General features: G+C 41.0%; 1 protein-coding gene across 7 annotated transcripts in view; it reads left to right on the forward strand.

Annotated features, from left to right (window-relative positions):
* trio (trio Rho guanine nucleotide exchange factor) overlaps nt 1–15,024 on the forward strand; it is a 446,368-nt gene that overhangs the window by 273,653 nt on the left and 157,691 nt on the right. For all 7 annotated transcript variants that reach the window (XM_062979400.1, XM_062979401.1, XM_062979398.1 and 4 more), the window contains 3 exons: nt 2,069–2,188; nt 12,625–12,816; nt 14,532–14,681. In XM_062979400.1, coding sequence (XP_062835470.1) covers nt 2,069–2,188; nt 12,625–12,816; nt 14,532–14,681 — 462 coding nt within the window. The remainder of the gene's footprint in view (nt 1–2,068; nt 2,189–12,624; nt 12,817–14,531; nt 14,682–15,024) is intronic.

Here is a 15,024-nt window from a genome sequence, read left to right on the forward strand (position 1 = left end):
CAATTCACCTTTCTGAACTGGGAATAAATCTCTGTTAGTAGTGATAAACCCTCATTCTTATCATACAAGACAATTTTAGTGCTATGATTCCACTTTATCTGCCATGGCTTCATCCTATAGAATGCTCTGTAATTAGCCCAGAAAACCACGAGGACACCTACCCCTCCCCAAAAGCCTCCCAAACTGCTTTGAAAAGTAAGAAAAAACTTACGGGGCCTCCGTTAGTGGTCCGACAGCTCTCCTGGCGCATAGCAATGACGTGCCAGGAGAGCGGGGGGGGGATCGCTCTCCCCCCTCCCCCCCCACTCGCCTGGCGTGTCATAGCTATGCGCCAGGAGAGCTGTTGGACCACAAATTGAGGCCCGGTAAGTTTTATCTGCTCTGTATTGGGTCATCTAGGGTTCTCTCTCTGGACCCTTCCACACATAGCTGAGTAATATCCCACATTTTCTTCTTTGAGCTGGAATATCTGGCAGTGTGGACTCAGATAACTCAGTTCAAAGCAGATATTCTGGGTTATACGGCTGTGTGCAAGGGCCCTCTCTCTTTGCCTCCTTGTCATGTTGCTCAACTGATCCACGATTTGCATTTCTGCCTGCTGTAGCATGCAGAAGGAATGCTCAGCTTGCCAAAGTTTATATGCCACTTAGGGCCCTTCCAGACAGGACCTATATCCCAGGATCCAATCACAAATTTTCTATTTATCCCAGATTATTTGGCAGTGTGGACTCATATAATCCAGTTTAACATCAAAAGCCTGGGGTGGGATCCTGGAATGTGAACTATTTTCACACCCTGCTCCTTTGGATCTTAATAATAATAATAATAATAATAATAATAATAATAATAATAATAATAATAATGTGTGTGTTGTCATGATCAGAATCAACACTTTTATTTTTCAGTGATTGGTTTTTGGGGGGGGGACACCCAAATTTCTGTTCTCCTTGAAAATTACCTTGGACCTCCTCTGAAAATCGCCCTGCCCATTGTTGACCTAAGCAGCCTGAAAGATAGTTGTATTTATCAAGTAGAAAATTTAGGTGCCGCTTATGCGGGGAGGCTAATTTAACTAATTTATGACACCATAAAAATCGTCCAGCAGCATTTGGAATGAGGAAGTTGACAGCGGGATGATGGGTAGCAGAGTGAAGTCCAAAAATTCACCATCCCGATCTTCACCTCCTTCTCTCCAGACTGTCTCCCGGTGTGGAAAAACAGCACTGGACAAACACACTCCAGCAGACGAGGATTCGGTTGGAAATCCAACGGCAATCAATCTTTATTTACATGTCTATATACAAACAGAGCAAATCAGTCCTTCTCTCCATGAGTGCTTGCCGAAGCGACTCATGCACACACAGCACATCGCTCAACTGCTCAGGAAACTCCTCTGCATTCCACAGGAACAAGAAAGAAAGTCCCGGTCAAAACAAACTTGACCCCATTGGTCCTGTGATACATCAATCATAGCAGACTCTCATTAACTCCATAACTGCTGAAATGCCTTGCCGAAAAACTAACACATAAGGCATTTCTAATAACCCAAATTGATTTTAACATTTCACAATACACAATACCCTGACAGAAGTATCCATCAAGTGGATGATGAAGCAGAAGCTCCCCCTGTGGCCGGAATCGAGCATACCCTCATGAAGGTGGAAGCTGGAGAATGTTAAATTGCCTCTGAGTCTTTATCTTTGTCTCTGTCTCTATGTTCATATGCCATTGAATGTTTGCCATGTATATGTACATTGTGATCCGCCCTGTGTCCCCTTCGTGGTGAGAAGGGCAGAATATAAATACTGTAAATAAATAAATAAATAAATAAAAGCAATCAAAACTACCACAAAAACAACAAACAATTCTAAAACAAACAGAAGTTTTAAAAGATAAATAAAACATCCTCTGCTTGCACATCAAAATCCCACCTTTAAAAACATCTGTAGTATGAAACTGATGCCCATTTCTGTCATGTTATTTAAACAGTAGATGATAAATTTTAAAGAGCATTGTCCCAGTCTTAAGGAAAGCCTTCAGAATTATGACATTTTGTATTGTATTTCAGGTGCTGGGCTGGATCCGAAATGGGGAGTCTATGCTAAATGCAGGACTCATTACTGCTAGCTCACTGCAGGAAGCTGAGCAGCTGCAGCGTGAACATGAACAGTTCCAGCATGCAATAGAGGTAAATGTGTTTTGGGCTATTTTGGGGACTTCATAGTCAATCATGGAATAGGCACAGCGTTTTGATATATGTGTTTACTTTGACAATTTTGAATTACAAAAGGATGCTGAATGGTCTCAAAGACCAGATTGTCATTGAATGATTTTTATCCATCTGCTACTGATGACATTATACACAGAGGTGTAATCATAGTCAACTAACCATAGGACTTCTGGTAGATGTAGGCTAGCAAAAATGACTGACATATTTGTCAGCAAGTGACAGCTTGCTCTGAAAGGCTTCTCGTATCAGGCCAACATCCTGTTAACTTACATAAAGTCCTGTTTTGGATGGGGTCGATATTCATCCTGTTGCACTCCATCCAAAAATTCCCATCAGAACTGATTCTATTGCTTACTGGTTGCATAGGGAGGGAGGAAGAAGCAATTCAGACTGTAAAAATACAGCTACTCTGGATTCCCAGGGGAAGGTAAGTGGTCACACTTATTTCTTTCCCCCTTGACTACTGAAACCAGCTGCTTCTCCATAGTTTGAATTGTGTTACTTCTCCACGAATAAGTAGCAGCACCAGTAAGTAATAGCAAGGGCTTAGCAATGAGAGAATATGGAACACTACTTGCAGAGCTATGCACTGATGTAGGATCATGGCCACTGATTCCATCAGATGAGAAAACAAGAAACAGAGAGCTATACATATATAGGAGAGTTAACAGAAATATTACTCTATAATATTTACATTACAACCTTTTTTGAAAAATACTCCTGTTAATTATGTTTGTGTTGAAATGGAGACATTTTGTTGTGACTCAGCTGGAACCTCAGATTGACTCTGATGAGGATAATGGGATTCAGGTTCAAAATCAGGTTCAAAATGTCCCTGTTGTAGAAGATGAGGAACAGAGAGTGCAAGTTCATTTTCCCACAGCAAGGAATGGTGTTGATGATACTGAAACCAGCCAGGTGCAAATTGACTTAGAAAAGGAGGACAGTTCTCAGTCTGATAACGAGGCTCAGCAAACTAACAAGCAGGCTGACATTGACCCCCTTAGATCGAGCTGACCGGTTGGAATTCAGGGTTCAGAGGAATGTGAGAATCGCAAACAAGAGGGAGGTTAGAGGCCAGAGAAATGCTTTCATGTTTAGCAAAGGGTATTAAAGCAGTGTGTTTGGAGACAAACCTTTGTCAAAGCAACTTTTGTTCAACCAAGAAGTAAGCTCTCGTTTTCCTGGATTATCTTGCAGCCTATGTGTTCATGTTCCTGGGACTTTGTCATTCTTTAATGGGACTTTGTTCATTCCTTGTGATTTCTTGAATTATTCTCTAAGGCAGGGGTCCTCAAACTTTTTAGGTGGAGGGCCGATTCACTGTCCCTCAGACTGTTAGGGGGCCGGACTATGATGAAATAGTCGAAAATTAAGATTGTTGTTGTTGTGTGCCTTCAAGTAATTTCAGACTTAGGTCAACCCGAAGTCTAAAGTTTAGGACAAAGGCCAGGTCAATTACCTTGGAGGGCTGCATCAGGCCCATGGGCCTTAGTTTGGGGACCCCTAATCTAGTCTATCTCATAAGACTATAGGTAAGCAAAGAGACCTCCAAAGACCATCTAGACGGTCTCATAAGACCATAGGTAAGGAAAGGGACCCTTAAAGGCCATCTAGATGATCTCATCAGGCCATCAGAAGGCCATAGATAAGGAAAGGGACCCTCAAAGACCATCTAGATGGTTTCATAAGACCATAGAGAAGGAAAGGGAACCCCAAAGGCTATCTAGACAATCTCATAAAACCATAGGTAAGGAAGGGACTCTCAAAGACCATCTAGACGGTCTCATAGGACCATAGGTAAGGAAAGTGACCTCCAAAAGCCATCTAGATGGTCTCATATGGCCATAGCTAAGCACAGAGACCTTCAAAGACCATCTAGACGATCACATAAGACCGTAGGTAAGCAAAGAGACCTCCAAAGACCAGGTAGACTTAGGTCTAAAGACTAAGTCTAAAGTTTAGGACAGGGGCCAGGTAAATGACCTTGGAGGGCCGCATCCGGCCCCCGGGCCTTAGTTTGGGGACCCCTGCTCTAAGGCTTTATTTTGTAACTAATTTTTGGAACTTTACTTTTTCTTTTTAAGAACTTTTTTAATCTTCTATTCTCTAATCAACTGAAAAGACTTTAACTTGTGTGCAGTTTGGTGTATATAGCAAGGTGAAGCTAACCTAAGGTTCAACACATTTGTTATGTCTTCAAATATACATTGCATTACTAAGCTTAAAAGGAGGAAGGTTTTGTTAGGCCAGCATAAACAAAACATCAATGCCATTCCATTTTGTTGTAGAAAAGGTACCTTTCATTCTAGTTGAATTTTTAAAAACGTATTTAGCATGTCATCATCTCACTGGTTTTGATTTACACCATAATTCTGCATGCAAAAGGTCCAGCTTTAATTCATGTTATCATTAGACAGAGCAGGAAAAGAGCGAATGCTGATCAGTGTAGTAAAAGCTGGGCATATTTGACTCAAGAACTTTTTTTTTCATGTTAGGAGCGACTTGAAAAACTGCAAGGCGCTTCTGGTGTAAAAGAATTGGCTGCCTGCAAGGACGTTGCCCAGGGGACGCCCGGATGTTTTACCATCCTGTGGGGGGCTTCTCTCATGTCCCCACATGGGAAGCTGGAGCTGACAGACAGGAGCTCCCCTTGCTCCCCTTTCGGTCAGCAGTCCTGCCAGCACAAGGGTTTAACCCAGTTTCCTGTTTTCTGTGATATCATGGTGTTAGTTAAAACTAGGATTTAGACATCTCTTTAATGCCCCATGCTCAGCTGTTTATATTTCATCATGTTTTATCACTAAAGTTTTTCTAACATGGTGCAGCCCAGCAGAAAGGCTAGGGCAACTCCTAAACACACACTAACACACACATTCTTAGTATTAGCGAGCTACAAGTAAAACAGTTTACTTTTGATAACAAAGGTGCCGTAAAGTTATCCCTCAAAAGTAGTAAGGAGATTGCTCTATTGAGGCAATGATCAACATGTTCATGTCTCTTTCAAAACTTATTTGTAAAGGCAATTTTAAAGCATTTTAGGGCTATTTGTCAAGAACTGTATGCTATTGTTTTATCAAAGTTTCTATCCCAAGGCAGAAACATTATGAGCAGCTCAACAAGTTACCTTTTTTGCATATGGACTTGTTCTTTCATTACACTACAGTATGTAACAAAATTTAGAAAAAAAAAATCTGCTCCTGGTTTGAAAGTGTTATTCCTGGTTAATTGTGTGGTACAGTAGAGTCTCACTTATCCAACACTTGCTTATCCAACGTTCTGGATTATCCAACGCATTTTTGTAGTCAATGCTTCCAATATATCGTGATATTTTGGTGCTAAATTCGTAAATACAGTAATTACTACATAGCATTACTGCGTATTGAACAACTTTTTCTGTCAAATTTGTTGTATAACATGATGTTTTGGTGCTTAATTTGTAAAATCATAACCTAATTTGATGTTTAATAGGCTTTTCCTTAATGCTCCTTATTATCCAACATATTTGCTTATCCAACATTCTGCCGGCCCGTTTATGTTGGATAGGTGAGACTCTACTGTACTTACTTTGAAAGTAATTGTTATACTCTAAAAACTTGGTTTTTGTGGCTGCCACAAACCTGTATATACTCAAGTATAAGCCTAGTTTTTCAACCCCTTTTTTAAGACTGAAAAAGCCCCTCTCGGCTTATACTCGGGTGAGTGTCCTGGTTGGCTTATATTTGGGTCAGCTTATACTTGAGAATATATGGTACACTTATTATTTTTCTCTATTATTATTGGTATTATTTCATTTATTATTTTTCTCTATTATTGTTGCTACTATTACATTTATTTTACTCTATTTTTATTTTTATTATTACATTTATTATTTCACTCTGATCTTATTATTATTGCATTTATTATTTTACTCTATTATTACTTGTATTATTTTCCTGTATTTATTATTATTATTATTATTATTATTATTATTATTATTATTATTATTACATGTATTATTTTACTCTATTATTATTAAAAGGATACATAAGCACATTTACATTGAAGAAGATGAGAATAATAATTTGATCAGCTGGACAGTCTTATCTTAAATTTGAGCTTCATGTAAATATTCAAAAACATTTACCGTATTTTTTGCTTTATAAGACGCACTCCCCCCCCCCCCCCAAATAGAGGGAAAAAGTCAGTGCGTCTTATAAACGCAGTCTGCGTCCAGGAAGGGAGAATGGGGCGATCGCGGCACAGATCGCCCCATTCTCCCTTCCTGGACACATCCGCAGATCACCCTGGCCTGGTGCAGACTCATCTCCTCCTCAAGGCCAGGGAGGAAGCGGAAGCCTCAGGGACTGGTGAGAGGCGCGCCTCTCTCGCCGACTGAGGGCCTGCTGCTCCCACGACCGGCCGGCCTGCCTTCCCTTTCTCCAGCCCCGCTGGGCTCTCTCACCAGGATGGCCTTATCCTGCTCGGTGACCCGGCTCCGCCGCTTGCGCCCAAACAGATTCCCCATCGCCCCGGCCCCGCCCGCCTGGGCCTACGCTGGCCCCGCCCAGCCCTCACTACGGCGCCCGCCGAGGCTCACGCTTCTGGGCAGAACGCGGACGCCGGGAAGAGGCGCCCTGGCAGGGGAGCACGGAACACAGAGATAGGAACGAAGCGGAGAGAGACGCGTCACGTGTATGGCAAGGATACTTCCGGGTTGGCCATCCGGTCAGAAGAGTGAAGCCTCCTCTCCAAGGATGGGCCCAACTACACTGCCCTATCCATGCATGATATGGTCAACGGCCAGCCATGGGTAAATTTCGCCCCTCTGGGTGTTTTGGACTTCAACTCCCACAATTCCTAAGAGCCGATAGCTTTCAAGGCTGGAATCACTGGGTTGCTGTGAGTTTTCCGGGCTGTATGGCCATGTTCCGGAAGCATTCTCTCCTGACGTTTCGCCCACATCTGTGGCAGGCATCCTCAGAGGTTATGAATGTGGGAAACTATGCAAGTGGGATTTATATATCTGTGGAAGGTCCAGGGTGGGAGAAAGAACTCTTGTCTGTTGGAGGCAAGTGTGAATGTTGCAATTGACCACCTTGATTAGCATTGAATCCTCCAGGCAGGAAGCAGCTAGACTTTGAAATGCAAGGCTATTCAGTGCTAATCAAGATGATCAGTTGCAACATCCACACCAGCCTCAAACAGACAAAGAGTTTTTTCTCCTAACATTCCCCTCTTGCCTAGTTTCCAACAGACTTCACAAGCTCTGAGGATGCCTGCCATAGATGGAGGCGAAATGTCAGGCAAGAATGCTTCTGGAACTGTAGACCCATCTCAGTGCAGTGTAACTGCTTTATATGAGTCTACGCTGACCATACAATGCTGCTCCAAGAAACACTGTAAAACCAAATGTTATTTACAATATAAAGAGATGGCACATAAGGTAGTGAAAAGCAATAGATGTTGAAACTAACAGTAATAATTTATTTATCTTTCAGAAGCAAATGGAGAATACAGTTATTGTATATAAAAAACGACAAAGTATAAATTTGGCATTATACTAAATGCCCTTTGAGCAGTAGCTGCCTCTGGGATTGCTATGAGAAGGTCCTCCATTGTGCATGTGGCAGGGCTCAAGCTGCATTGTAGTAGGGGGTCTGTGTCACATGTCAGAGACTCCATCTTGTAGCACCATTTCTTAAGTTTAGCTCTGCATCTTGTGGTACCAGAGTAATATATAGTAATAATTATATATTATATATATATAAAGTAATTATAGTAATAATTACAACAGCAACGGCTAAAGCACAGGGTGAGCCAAAAGTCACAAAGGGGTTTCAATACTGAATAACTCCTTTATTTCTTTAAAATCATAGAATAATAAAGTTGGAAGAGACCTCATGGGCCATCCAGTCCAACCCCCTGCCAAGAAGCAGGAAATCTCATTCAAAGCACCCCCGACAGATGGCCATCCAGCCTCTGTTTAAAAGCCTCCAAAGAAGGAGCCTCCACCACAGTCTGGGGCAGAGAGTTCCACTGCTGAACAGCTCTCTCTCACAGTGAGGAAGTTCTTCCTAATGTTCAGGTGATCTGCGCCTGCGTCAAGGAACTAAGGGAGAATTGGGCGATCGCCCAATTCTCCCTTACTGTTACGTTATTTTATTAAAATGTTCTAGGTCATCTTTTAGTTCAAATTATTTTTCCCCATTTTCCTCCTCTGAAAACTAGGTGTGTCTTATCATCAGGTGCGTCTTATAAAGCGAAAAATACGGTAACCTACTGATGCGTCAGTTAATGTAATTTTTTTGGTAACTATTTTTATTTCTGAAATTTACCACCCTCTGCTTATACTGGAGTCAATGTTTTCCCAGGTTTTTTGTGGTAAAATTAAGTGCCTCGGCTTATATTCGGGTCGGCTTATACTCGAATATATACGGTATATTGATTGAGAGTCAGTGAGATACTAATTGAAAAACCATAGCAAAATGGGTTTTGCTAGGATGTCCCGCAAAAACAAAGTTTTTGCAGTTTAATAAACTTTTCCCCATTTTTAAATGCCAGAACAAATTAGGAAATGACATTTATAATCCAGGAACAAAAATCCTGTTACATAGTGTTATAATCCATGATCACTCATTGAGCAAGTGTAGTCAATACAGTTGTGCCCTATCTTCTCTGAAACGGAGCTGGGTTGTACTGAAACCACTGATGTAGAATAAACGTCCTTCTAATGTATGTATTAAGAGCAGAATGCTTTAAATAAAGATGGAAATAAAATCCTTTGCCTTGTTCGTTGGGAAGCTTTGTATTTTCAGAAATCCGTGGTGCTTCTGCGAATGCCTTCTGTTCTACTGTCGTTCTGTGGAGTTTTCTGCTTTTCCTTTCTGTTGTTCACAGTTTGCAGTATGTGTGTCCTCACTCTTGACAGCTTTGGTAACTTTTCTGTATGACATTCTTTCCCTGTAGATATTTGTCCTTGTAGGGAAATAAATGTGTAGGCGTTTTTATTGGGGCACTTTGCTAGACTGTGATGGAGGTGGATATACATAGATTATATTTAAGGATTCCAGAGCAAAGTTGGATTTCAACCCTGAATATTTATTTGTCCTTTTTCACACACACATACCAGGGCATCCTTAAGCAAGATGCTACTTATGATTACACTGACCTGTATTTAAAGCAGAAGATTTCACTGAAAACCTAAACATCATAGAGATCCACATAGCTGCCCTTTCTGACCACAGCACCAAGGAATCAAGATGCTATGCACCGTTCTTAAAGAAGACTAAATGGCTTTTCCATGTGGTTGTGAGCTGATTGCTTATAAATACTGACCTACCTTACACCCTTGTTATGAATGTTATAAGAAAATGTATCAGTGCACATTTTCAGCTTCTTGGATCTCCTTAGCTTTTACTGCAATCTCAAGGTCCACCAAGCAGATCTGAGTCCAAATTACTTATAAACTCAGAAATGTGTACTCGGTACCAAATCTAAAAAGGAATAGTCTTTTGAAGCCCAAATCTAATATTGATATTCTCTGCCCAAGCTTTTATCACAGCAACAATATCGTTGAGCACAGGGAAAAATTTTTGTTGTTTATTTAAAAGAAAATAAAGGTCCACAACAAATTATCCAGTGATTTGCTAATATGTCCTTATCTACTCTGGTGCGATGTGCAGGAATCACTAACAACATGAGAAACTATGTATTTTAAAAGAAAGAAATACCGTATTAGCAGAAACAACACACTGGTGGTGGAGATAGTGTAACATTGTAGAAGCCACACTATGTATACAGTACCTTTGTTGGGATGTTTATACTGGCCCACACATTTCCCCAGTTGATTTGGAGCCCCCCAAAAGTCATATGAATGTTTGAACATACGTGCACAAGACCATTTGAACATGCTTGGACAAGTATGTTAAACAATGCAAGCATGTTCAAACAGTCACATGACAGCCATAGAAACACATATCATGGGATACAGTCTGCTCTCCTCCCCCCTCCCCCTAAAAAACATATGTTGGATGATACATATGAGTTAGAAAGCTGATGTTCCTATTCTTGAAGAGGTAGTTTGATCCGGGACCTTGATGCTGACACACTATAACATCTCTTCTGTTTTCTTTGTTGAGAGAGTATGCAGGGCCATTTCAGAGGAGTGTGATTGTTATTAATAAATTGAGTTAAAGAATGTGTAATCCTAAAGAGATCCTAGACCTGGAATCCTTAATTATAGTCAGGTTTGGTACTAAGTTCTGTTTTGTAGGGCTTGCCTTCTCCCACTGCTATATTGCTGCAACTGTGTGTAGAATAGATCTAGATTATTTAAAGGAACATATACTAACACATGACTTTTATTTGGGGGTGGAGGGGGTTCTGCCTTGACTAAAATATTGTGGACACTTTCAGCTGCCAAGGCACTCCAAAAAGTTAACCATTCACAGAAAGGGAGCTAGAAATAACAAGGCTTGCTGTTGCTCTGACTCTCTTTGTTGTTTAAGGTTGACATGTAATTGAGGATTAGGTAGCTCATTATTTAGGTTGCCATCTATACAGACAATATTTGAAATGCAAGCCTGTTCACACTGACATAGAACTACATCTCAGCACCAGGGCCAGTTTTATGTAAATGTGTTGTACATTAGAGTCTCACTTATCCAACACTCGCTTTCCAATGTTCTGGATTATCCAACGCATTTTTGTAGTCAATGTTTTCAATATATCGTGATATTTTGGTGCTAAATTCTTAAATACAGTATTTACTACATAGCATTATTGCATATTGAACTACTTTTTCTGTCAAATTTGTTGTATAACATGATGTTTTGGTGCTTAATTTGTAAAATCATAACCTAATTTAATGTTTAATAGGTTTTTCCTTAATCTCTCCTTATTATCCAACATATTCGCTTATCCAACATTCTGCCGGCCCATTTATGTTGGATAAGTGAGACTCTACTGTATTATGTTTGGAATGTTCTGAATGGTGTTTGGGAAAATTCACAAGAGTATTTTCCATGGGAATACATTGCAGCAGAGTGCCATCAGTTATGCAACTTCTTCATAGGATCCTTGTGGATTAGTAGGAAATAGTTGTCAGCTTGGAGGGAGGTCAGGGTGCGTGCTGGGTGGGTTTCTTCAGACTCCATCAATCATCTTCTCCAGCACCCTGATGAATTGGTTGCAATCATCTGCCTCACCAATTCCTCTGTTCAAAAGTCAGACTCAAAGACATCTCTAGTCTAAAGTCCAAACATTTATTTCATATCTATAATACATATTTACAAAGCATAGTAAAAAACATCGCTCTGAGCTGGCATTCTTCTTCAACCTCTCGCCTCAGCAAGCACCAGCTCAACACACACAGAGATAAGAAAGCACATTCCTCAGTCAGAAGGAAGTTCCTGACCTCCAAAGCCATAAACCATGCCTGATAGGTCATAGCAATCACAATAGGCTGCCAGTCAAAACTAGCCTGCTGTTAACTGTTTCATTGCTGAAACACACACAGCAGAAAACACTTGATTTACATTTCATACACATACAACCATAATCCAACAATAGTAACTATCTCAGCTGTTAAGTAAATTTTGTAACCTACATTGCAGACTGATATATACTCAGCTGGAGGCAGGAGAAGCAATAGAGGTGGCAACAAAAAGAGCAGAGAAAGCATACATAACAAGGGACTATTGTGATCAAATTCAGCTCCACACATTCAGACTGGGGACCAGGATTGAGAGGCTAAGCAGATAAAGTTTGGTCATTGAGCAGGACCTCAGTTTTCTTCATCATTATAGTTTGGGAGGACACATCTTAATTACCATTTGTAAACAATACATCGGGTAGCTGTGAGTTTTTTGGGCTGTATGACCATGTTCCAGCAGCATTTTCTCCTAACGTTTTGCCTGCATCTGTGGTTGGCATCTTCACAGGTTCAGAGGAACCTCTGAAGAAGCCAATGACAGATGCAGGTGAAAGGTTAGGAGAGAATGCTGCTGGAAGATGGCCATACAGCCCAAAAAACTCACAGCAACCCAGTTATTCCAGCCATCGACAAAACATTAAACAGTATATTGTTGGGCTGTGTCTCTTCAAGAGTATCCATAATGGTAAGAATCCGAAAGGCCAGTCTATGGTTATAGAATGTTATAGTGCTATCTTTCCCCTTCTGAGTTTGTTTCCTTTATTCAAAAGTGGCTGGTGGAACCAAGCAGGCAGTGCAATGAAACAGGCAGTTTATGTGGTATGTGAAACTAGTTGCGATGTGATTGCAGTTTTATTGCCCAAATAATATTGCCCTTTTTTATATACAAAAGGAAAAGAAAGCAAGGGGCTTATGATTAACTGAAAATATTCTGAATGATTTGTCAAGTAATGGGCATGTTCTATTTCTGTTTGATCAGAAAACACACCAGAGTGCACTGCAGGTGCAGCAGAAAGCTGAGGCGATGCTGCAGGCTAATCACTATGACATGGACATGATCAGGGACTGTGCTGAGAAGGTGGCCTCCCATTGGCAGCAACTGATGCTCAAGATGGAAGACCGACTCAAGCTTGTGAACGCCTCTGTGGCCTTTTATAAAACATCGGAGCAGGTAGGGGGGAACAGTACTTTGCAGTGTGATTTATTGAGCCAGAGAGAATAGCCACTGATAAACTGTTTTCAGAGGTGGTTTTTGTAGTAGATTAGTTTTAAAGCCCGAATTCATTCGGCTAGGTTTAATAAGGGAAAGTAATTCCATTTTATAGACTTGGGTCATTTGCTTTATTTTGTATGCCACCATCTGACATTACGCAGCTACTTAAAAGCTGACAAATGTGTTTGTATTAGTAGCTTCAGAGCTTCCTAAGCACTGTTATTCTGTAGGGTGAGCACAGTTTGTTTTTGTACAAAACATAATACACAGTTATGCAGGGGCTGCATTTCATGGAGTAGCAACTCACAAACCCGAATGCCTGCTTTCTACTAGTCCTCCCATGTCAGTCTCATTTGGTGAGTTCTTGATCCCATAACAGTCTGATATTTAGCATTTTTGCTACATCTCAAAGCAACAGCCCATAGATTTCTTCCCCATCTCCACATATACATTCTGAAGAACTGGAATCTCCCTGTGAAGGGCATAGTAACCAATGGAGTGGAGAGAATGGAGGAACTGATCTCCCATCATGTGCTTTATAGCATCCCTTCCTGACATAGGGGGTTTGGTCTATGATTTCCACCAGCACCAACCCAGGATGGCAGCTGTAGTCCCATTCATTAAAATGCTGTAGGAATTGGGTAGTTATATTTTAGTGGAGGGGGAAGAAGAAATGCACGCTTTTCAGTTTCAGTGGCAAGCAGCCTCTAACAGCATATCATTCTCAGGGTGGTCCGCGAGAAGGCCTTACATTTATTATTTAAACTGTTATGTTTATTCATATCATGATGTGATCACCATGCTCAATATATCCCATATGCATGGGGGTATTGGGATAACGATACAAAAGGTTTGCTAGGGTAGATCCTCTCTCATCCAGACTCAGCCCCCCCCCCCTCCCGAACCAAAATCCCAGCCCCAAAATCCTGGCTACGGGCCTGGTCATGGAGTATTGACAGTACAGGCAGTCCCTGACTTAGAAACATCCGACTTACAAGCGACTCATTGTTACAAAAGGGTGGTGAGACAATAGGAGGTAAGAGAGGAAGGGAAATTCATGCCTGAACGTGGTATCATGGGGAAAAGGTCTCTCAACTGAAGCTTTATCTCCAATCCTTGTTGTCACAACAAACCAATTTTTTAAAAATTCGGTTATCATAAGGACTGAAAGTGAAGTGAAATCCTCTGAATTAGCATAGATAGCAAAAATACCACAGGGGTGTTAACCCTTCTCTATGCTATCCAAAGTGTGTGTGTGTGTGTGTGTGTGTGGAGTTACACTTACAAAATGTGCCCATTCTGACTTACAAATTGAACTTGAGAACAAACCTACAGAACCTATCATGTTTGTAACTTGGGGGCTGACTACTTGCAGCTTGGAGCAATTAAAGTGTTCCAATACTAAAAAAAAAATGTTTGCTCATGTTCACTGAGACATCTTATAACACCTGTAGTATCCACTGATGCTTAGTTTATCTAAACTAAGCTGTGGTAAGGAGGTGTCTTCTCCTTTAATGAGGTGGGTGAGTAAAGGAGTTCCTGGTATCAAATCTGAAGTACTGACCCGGTGTGAACTTTTAAGGAAGCCATCAAATCAAGTTGTAGACAAGAGGCAATGCTGACAGCTTGGTCCACATCCTTCAATGGAAATACTTAACTCTCTTTCCTCATAGGTATGCAGCGTACTGGAAAGTCTGGAACAAGAATACAAACGGGAAGAAGACTGGTGTGGAGGAGCTGACAAGCTGGGTCCCAACTCGGAAACGGACCATGTGACTCCTATGATTAGCAAACACCTTGAACAGAAAGAGGCCTTCCTGAAGGTAACTGCAATGGGTTTCTAGACCTGAATGCTTTGCTTATCAGGCTTGTTCTGAAGTCTTCCAAAAATGGAGAGACAACAAAAATACAATATCCATTCACACAAGGACTGTTTTTAGAAGTGACCAATTCCTGTACAAGAATCCTTGTACCAAATAGTTTTTGATGGGCATGAGTGTAGTCATGTGTACAGAATTGCAGTTATCATTCTCTGTATTTAGGTACCGAATGTTTCTGGGGGTAATAGCAACTACCGTTCGTGATACAGTGTTCCCTCACTTATCGTGGGGGTTACCTTCCAGGACCAACCGCAATAAATGAAAATCCGCGAAGTAGGCACTATAT

Source organism: Anolis carolinensis, chromosome 4 (assembly GCF_035594765.1).
Source record: "Anolis carolinensis isolate JA03-04 chromosome 4, rAnoCar3.1.pri, whole genome shotgun sequence".
NCBI lineage: Eukaryota > Metazoa > Chordata > Lepidosauria > Squamata > Dactyloidae > Anolis > Anolis carolinensis.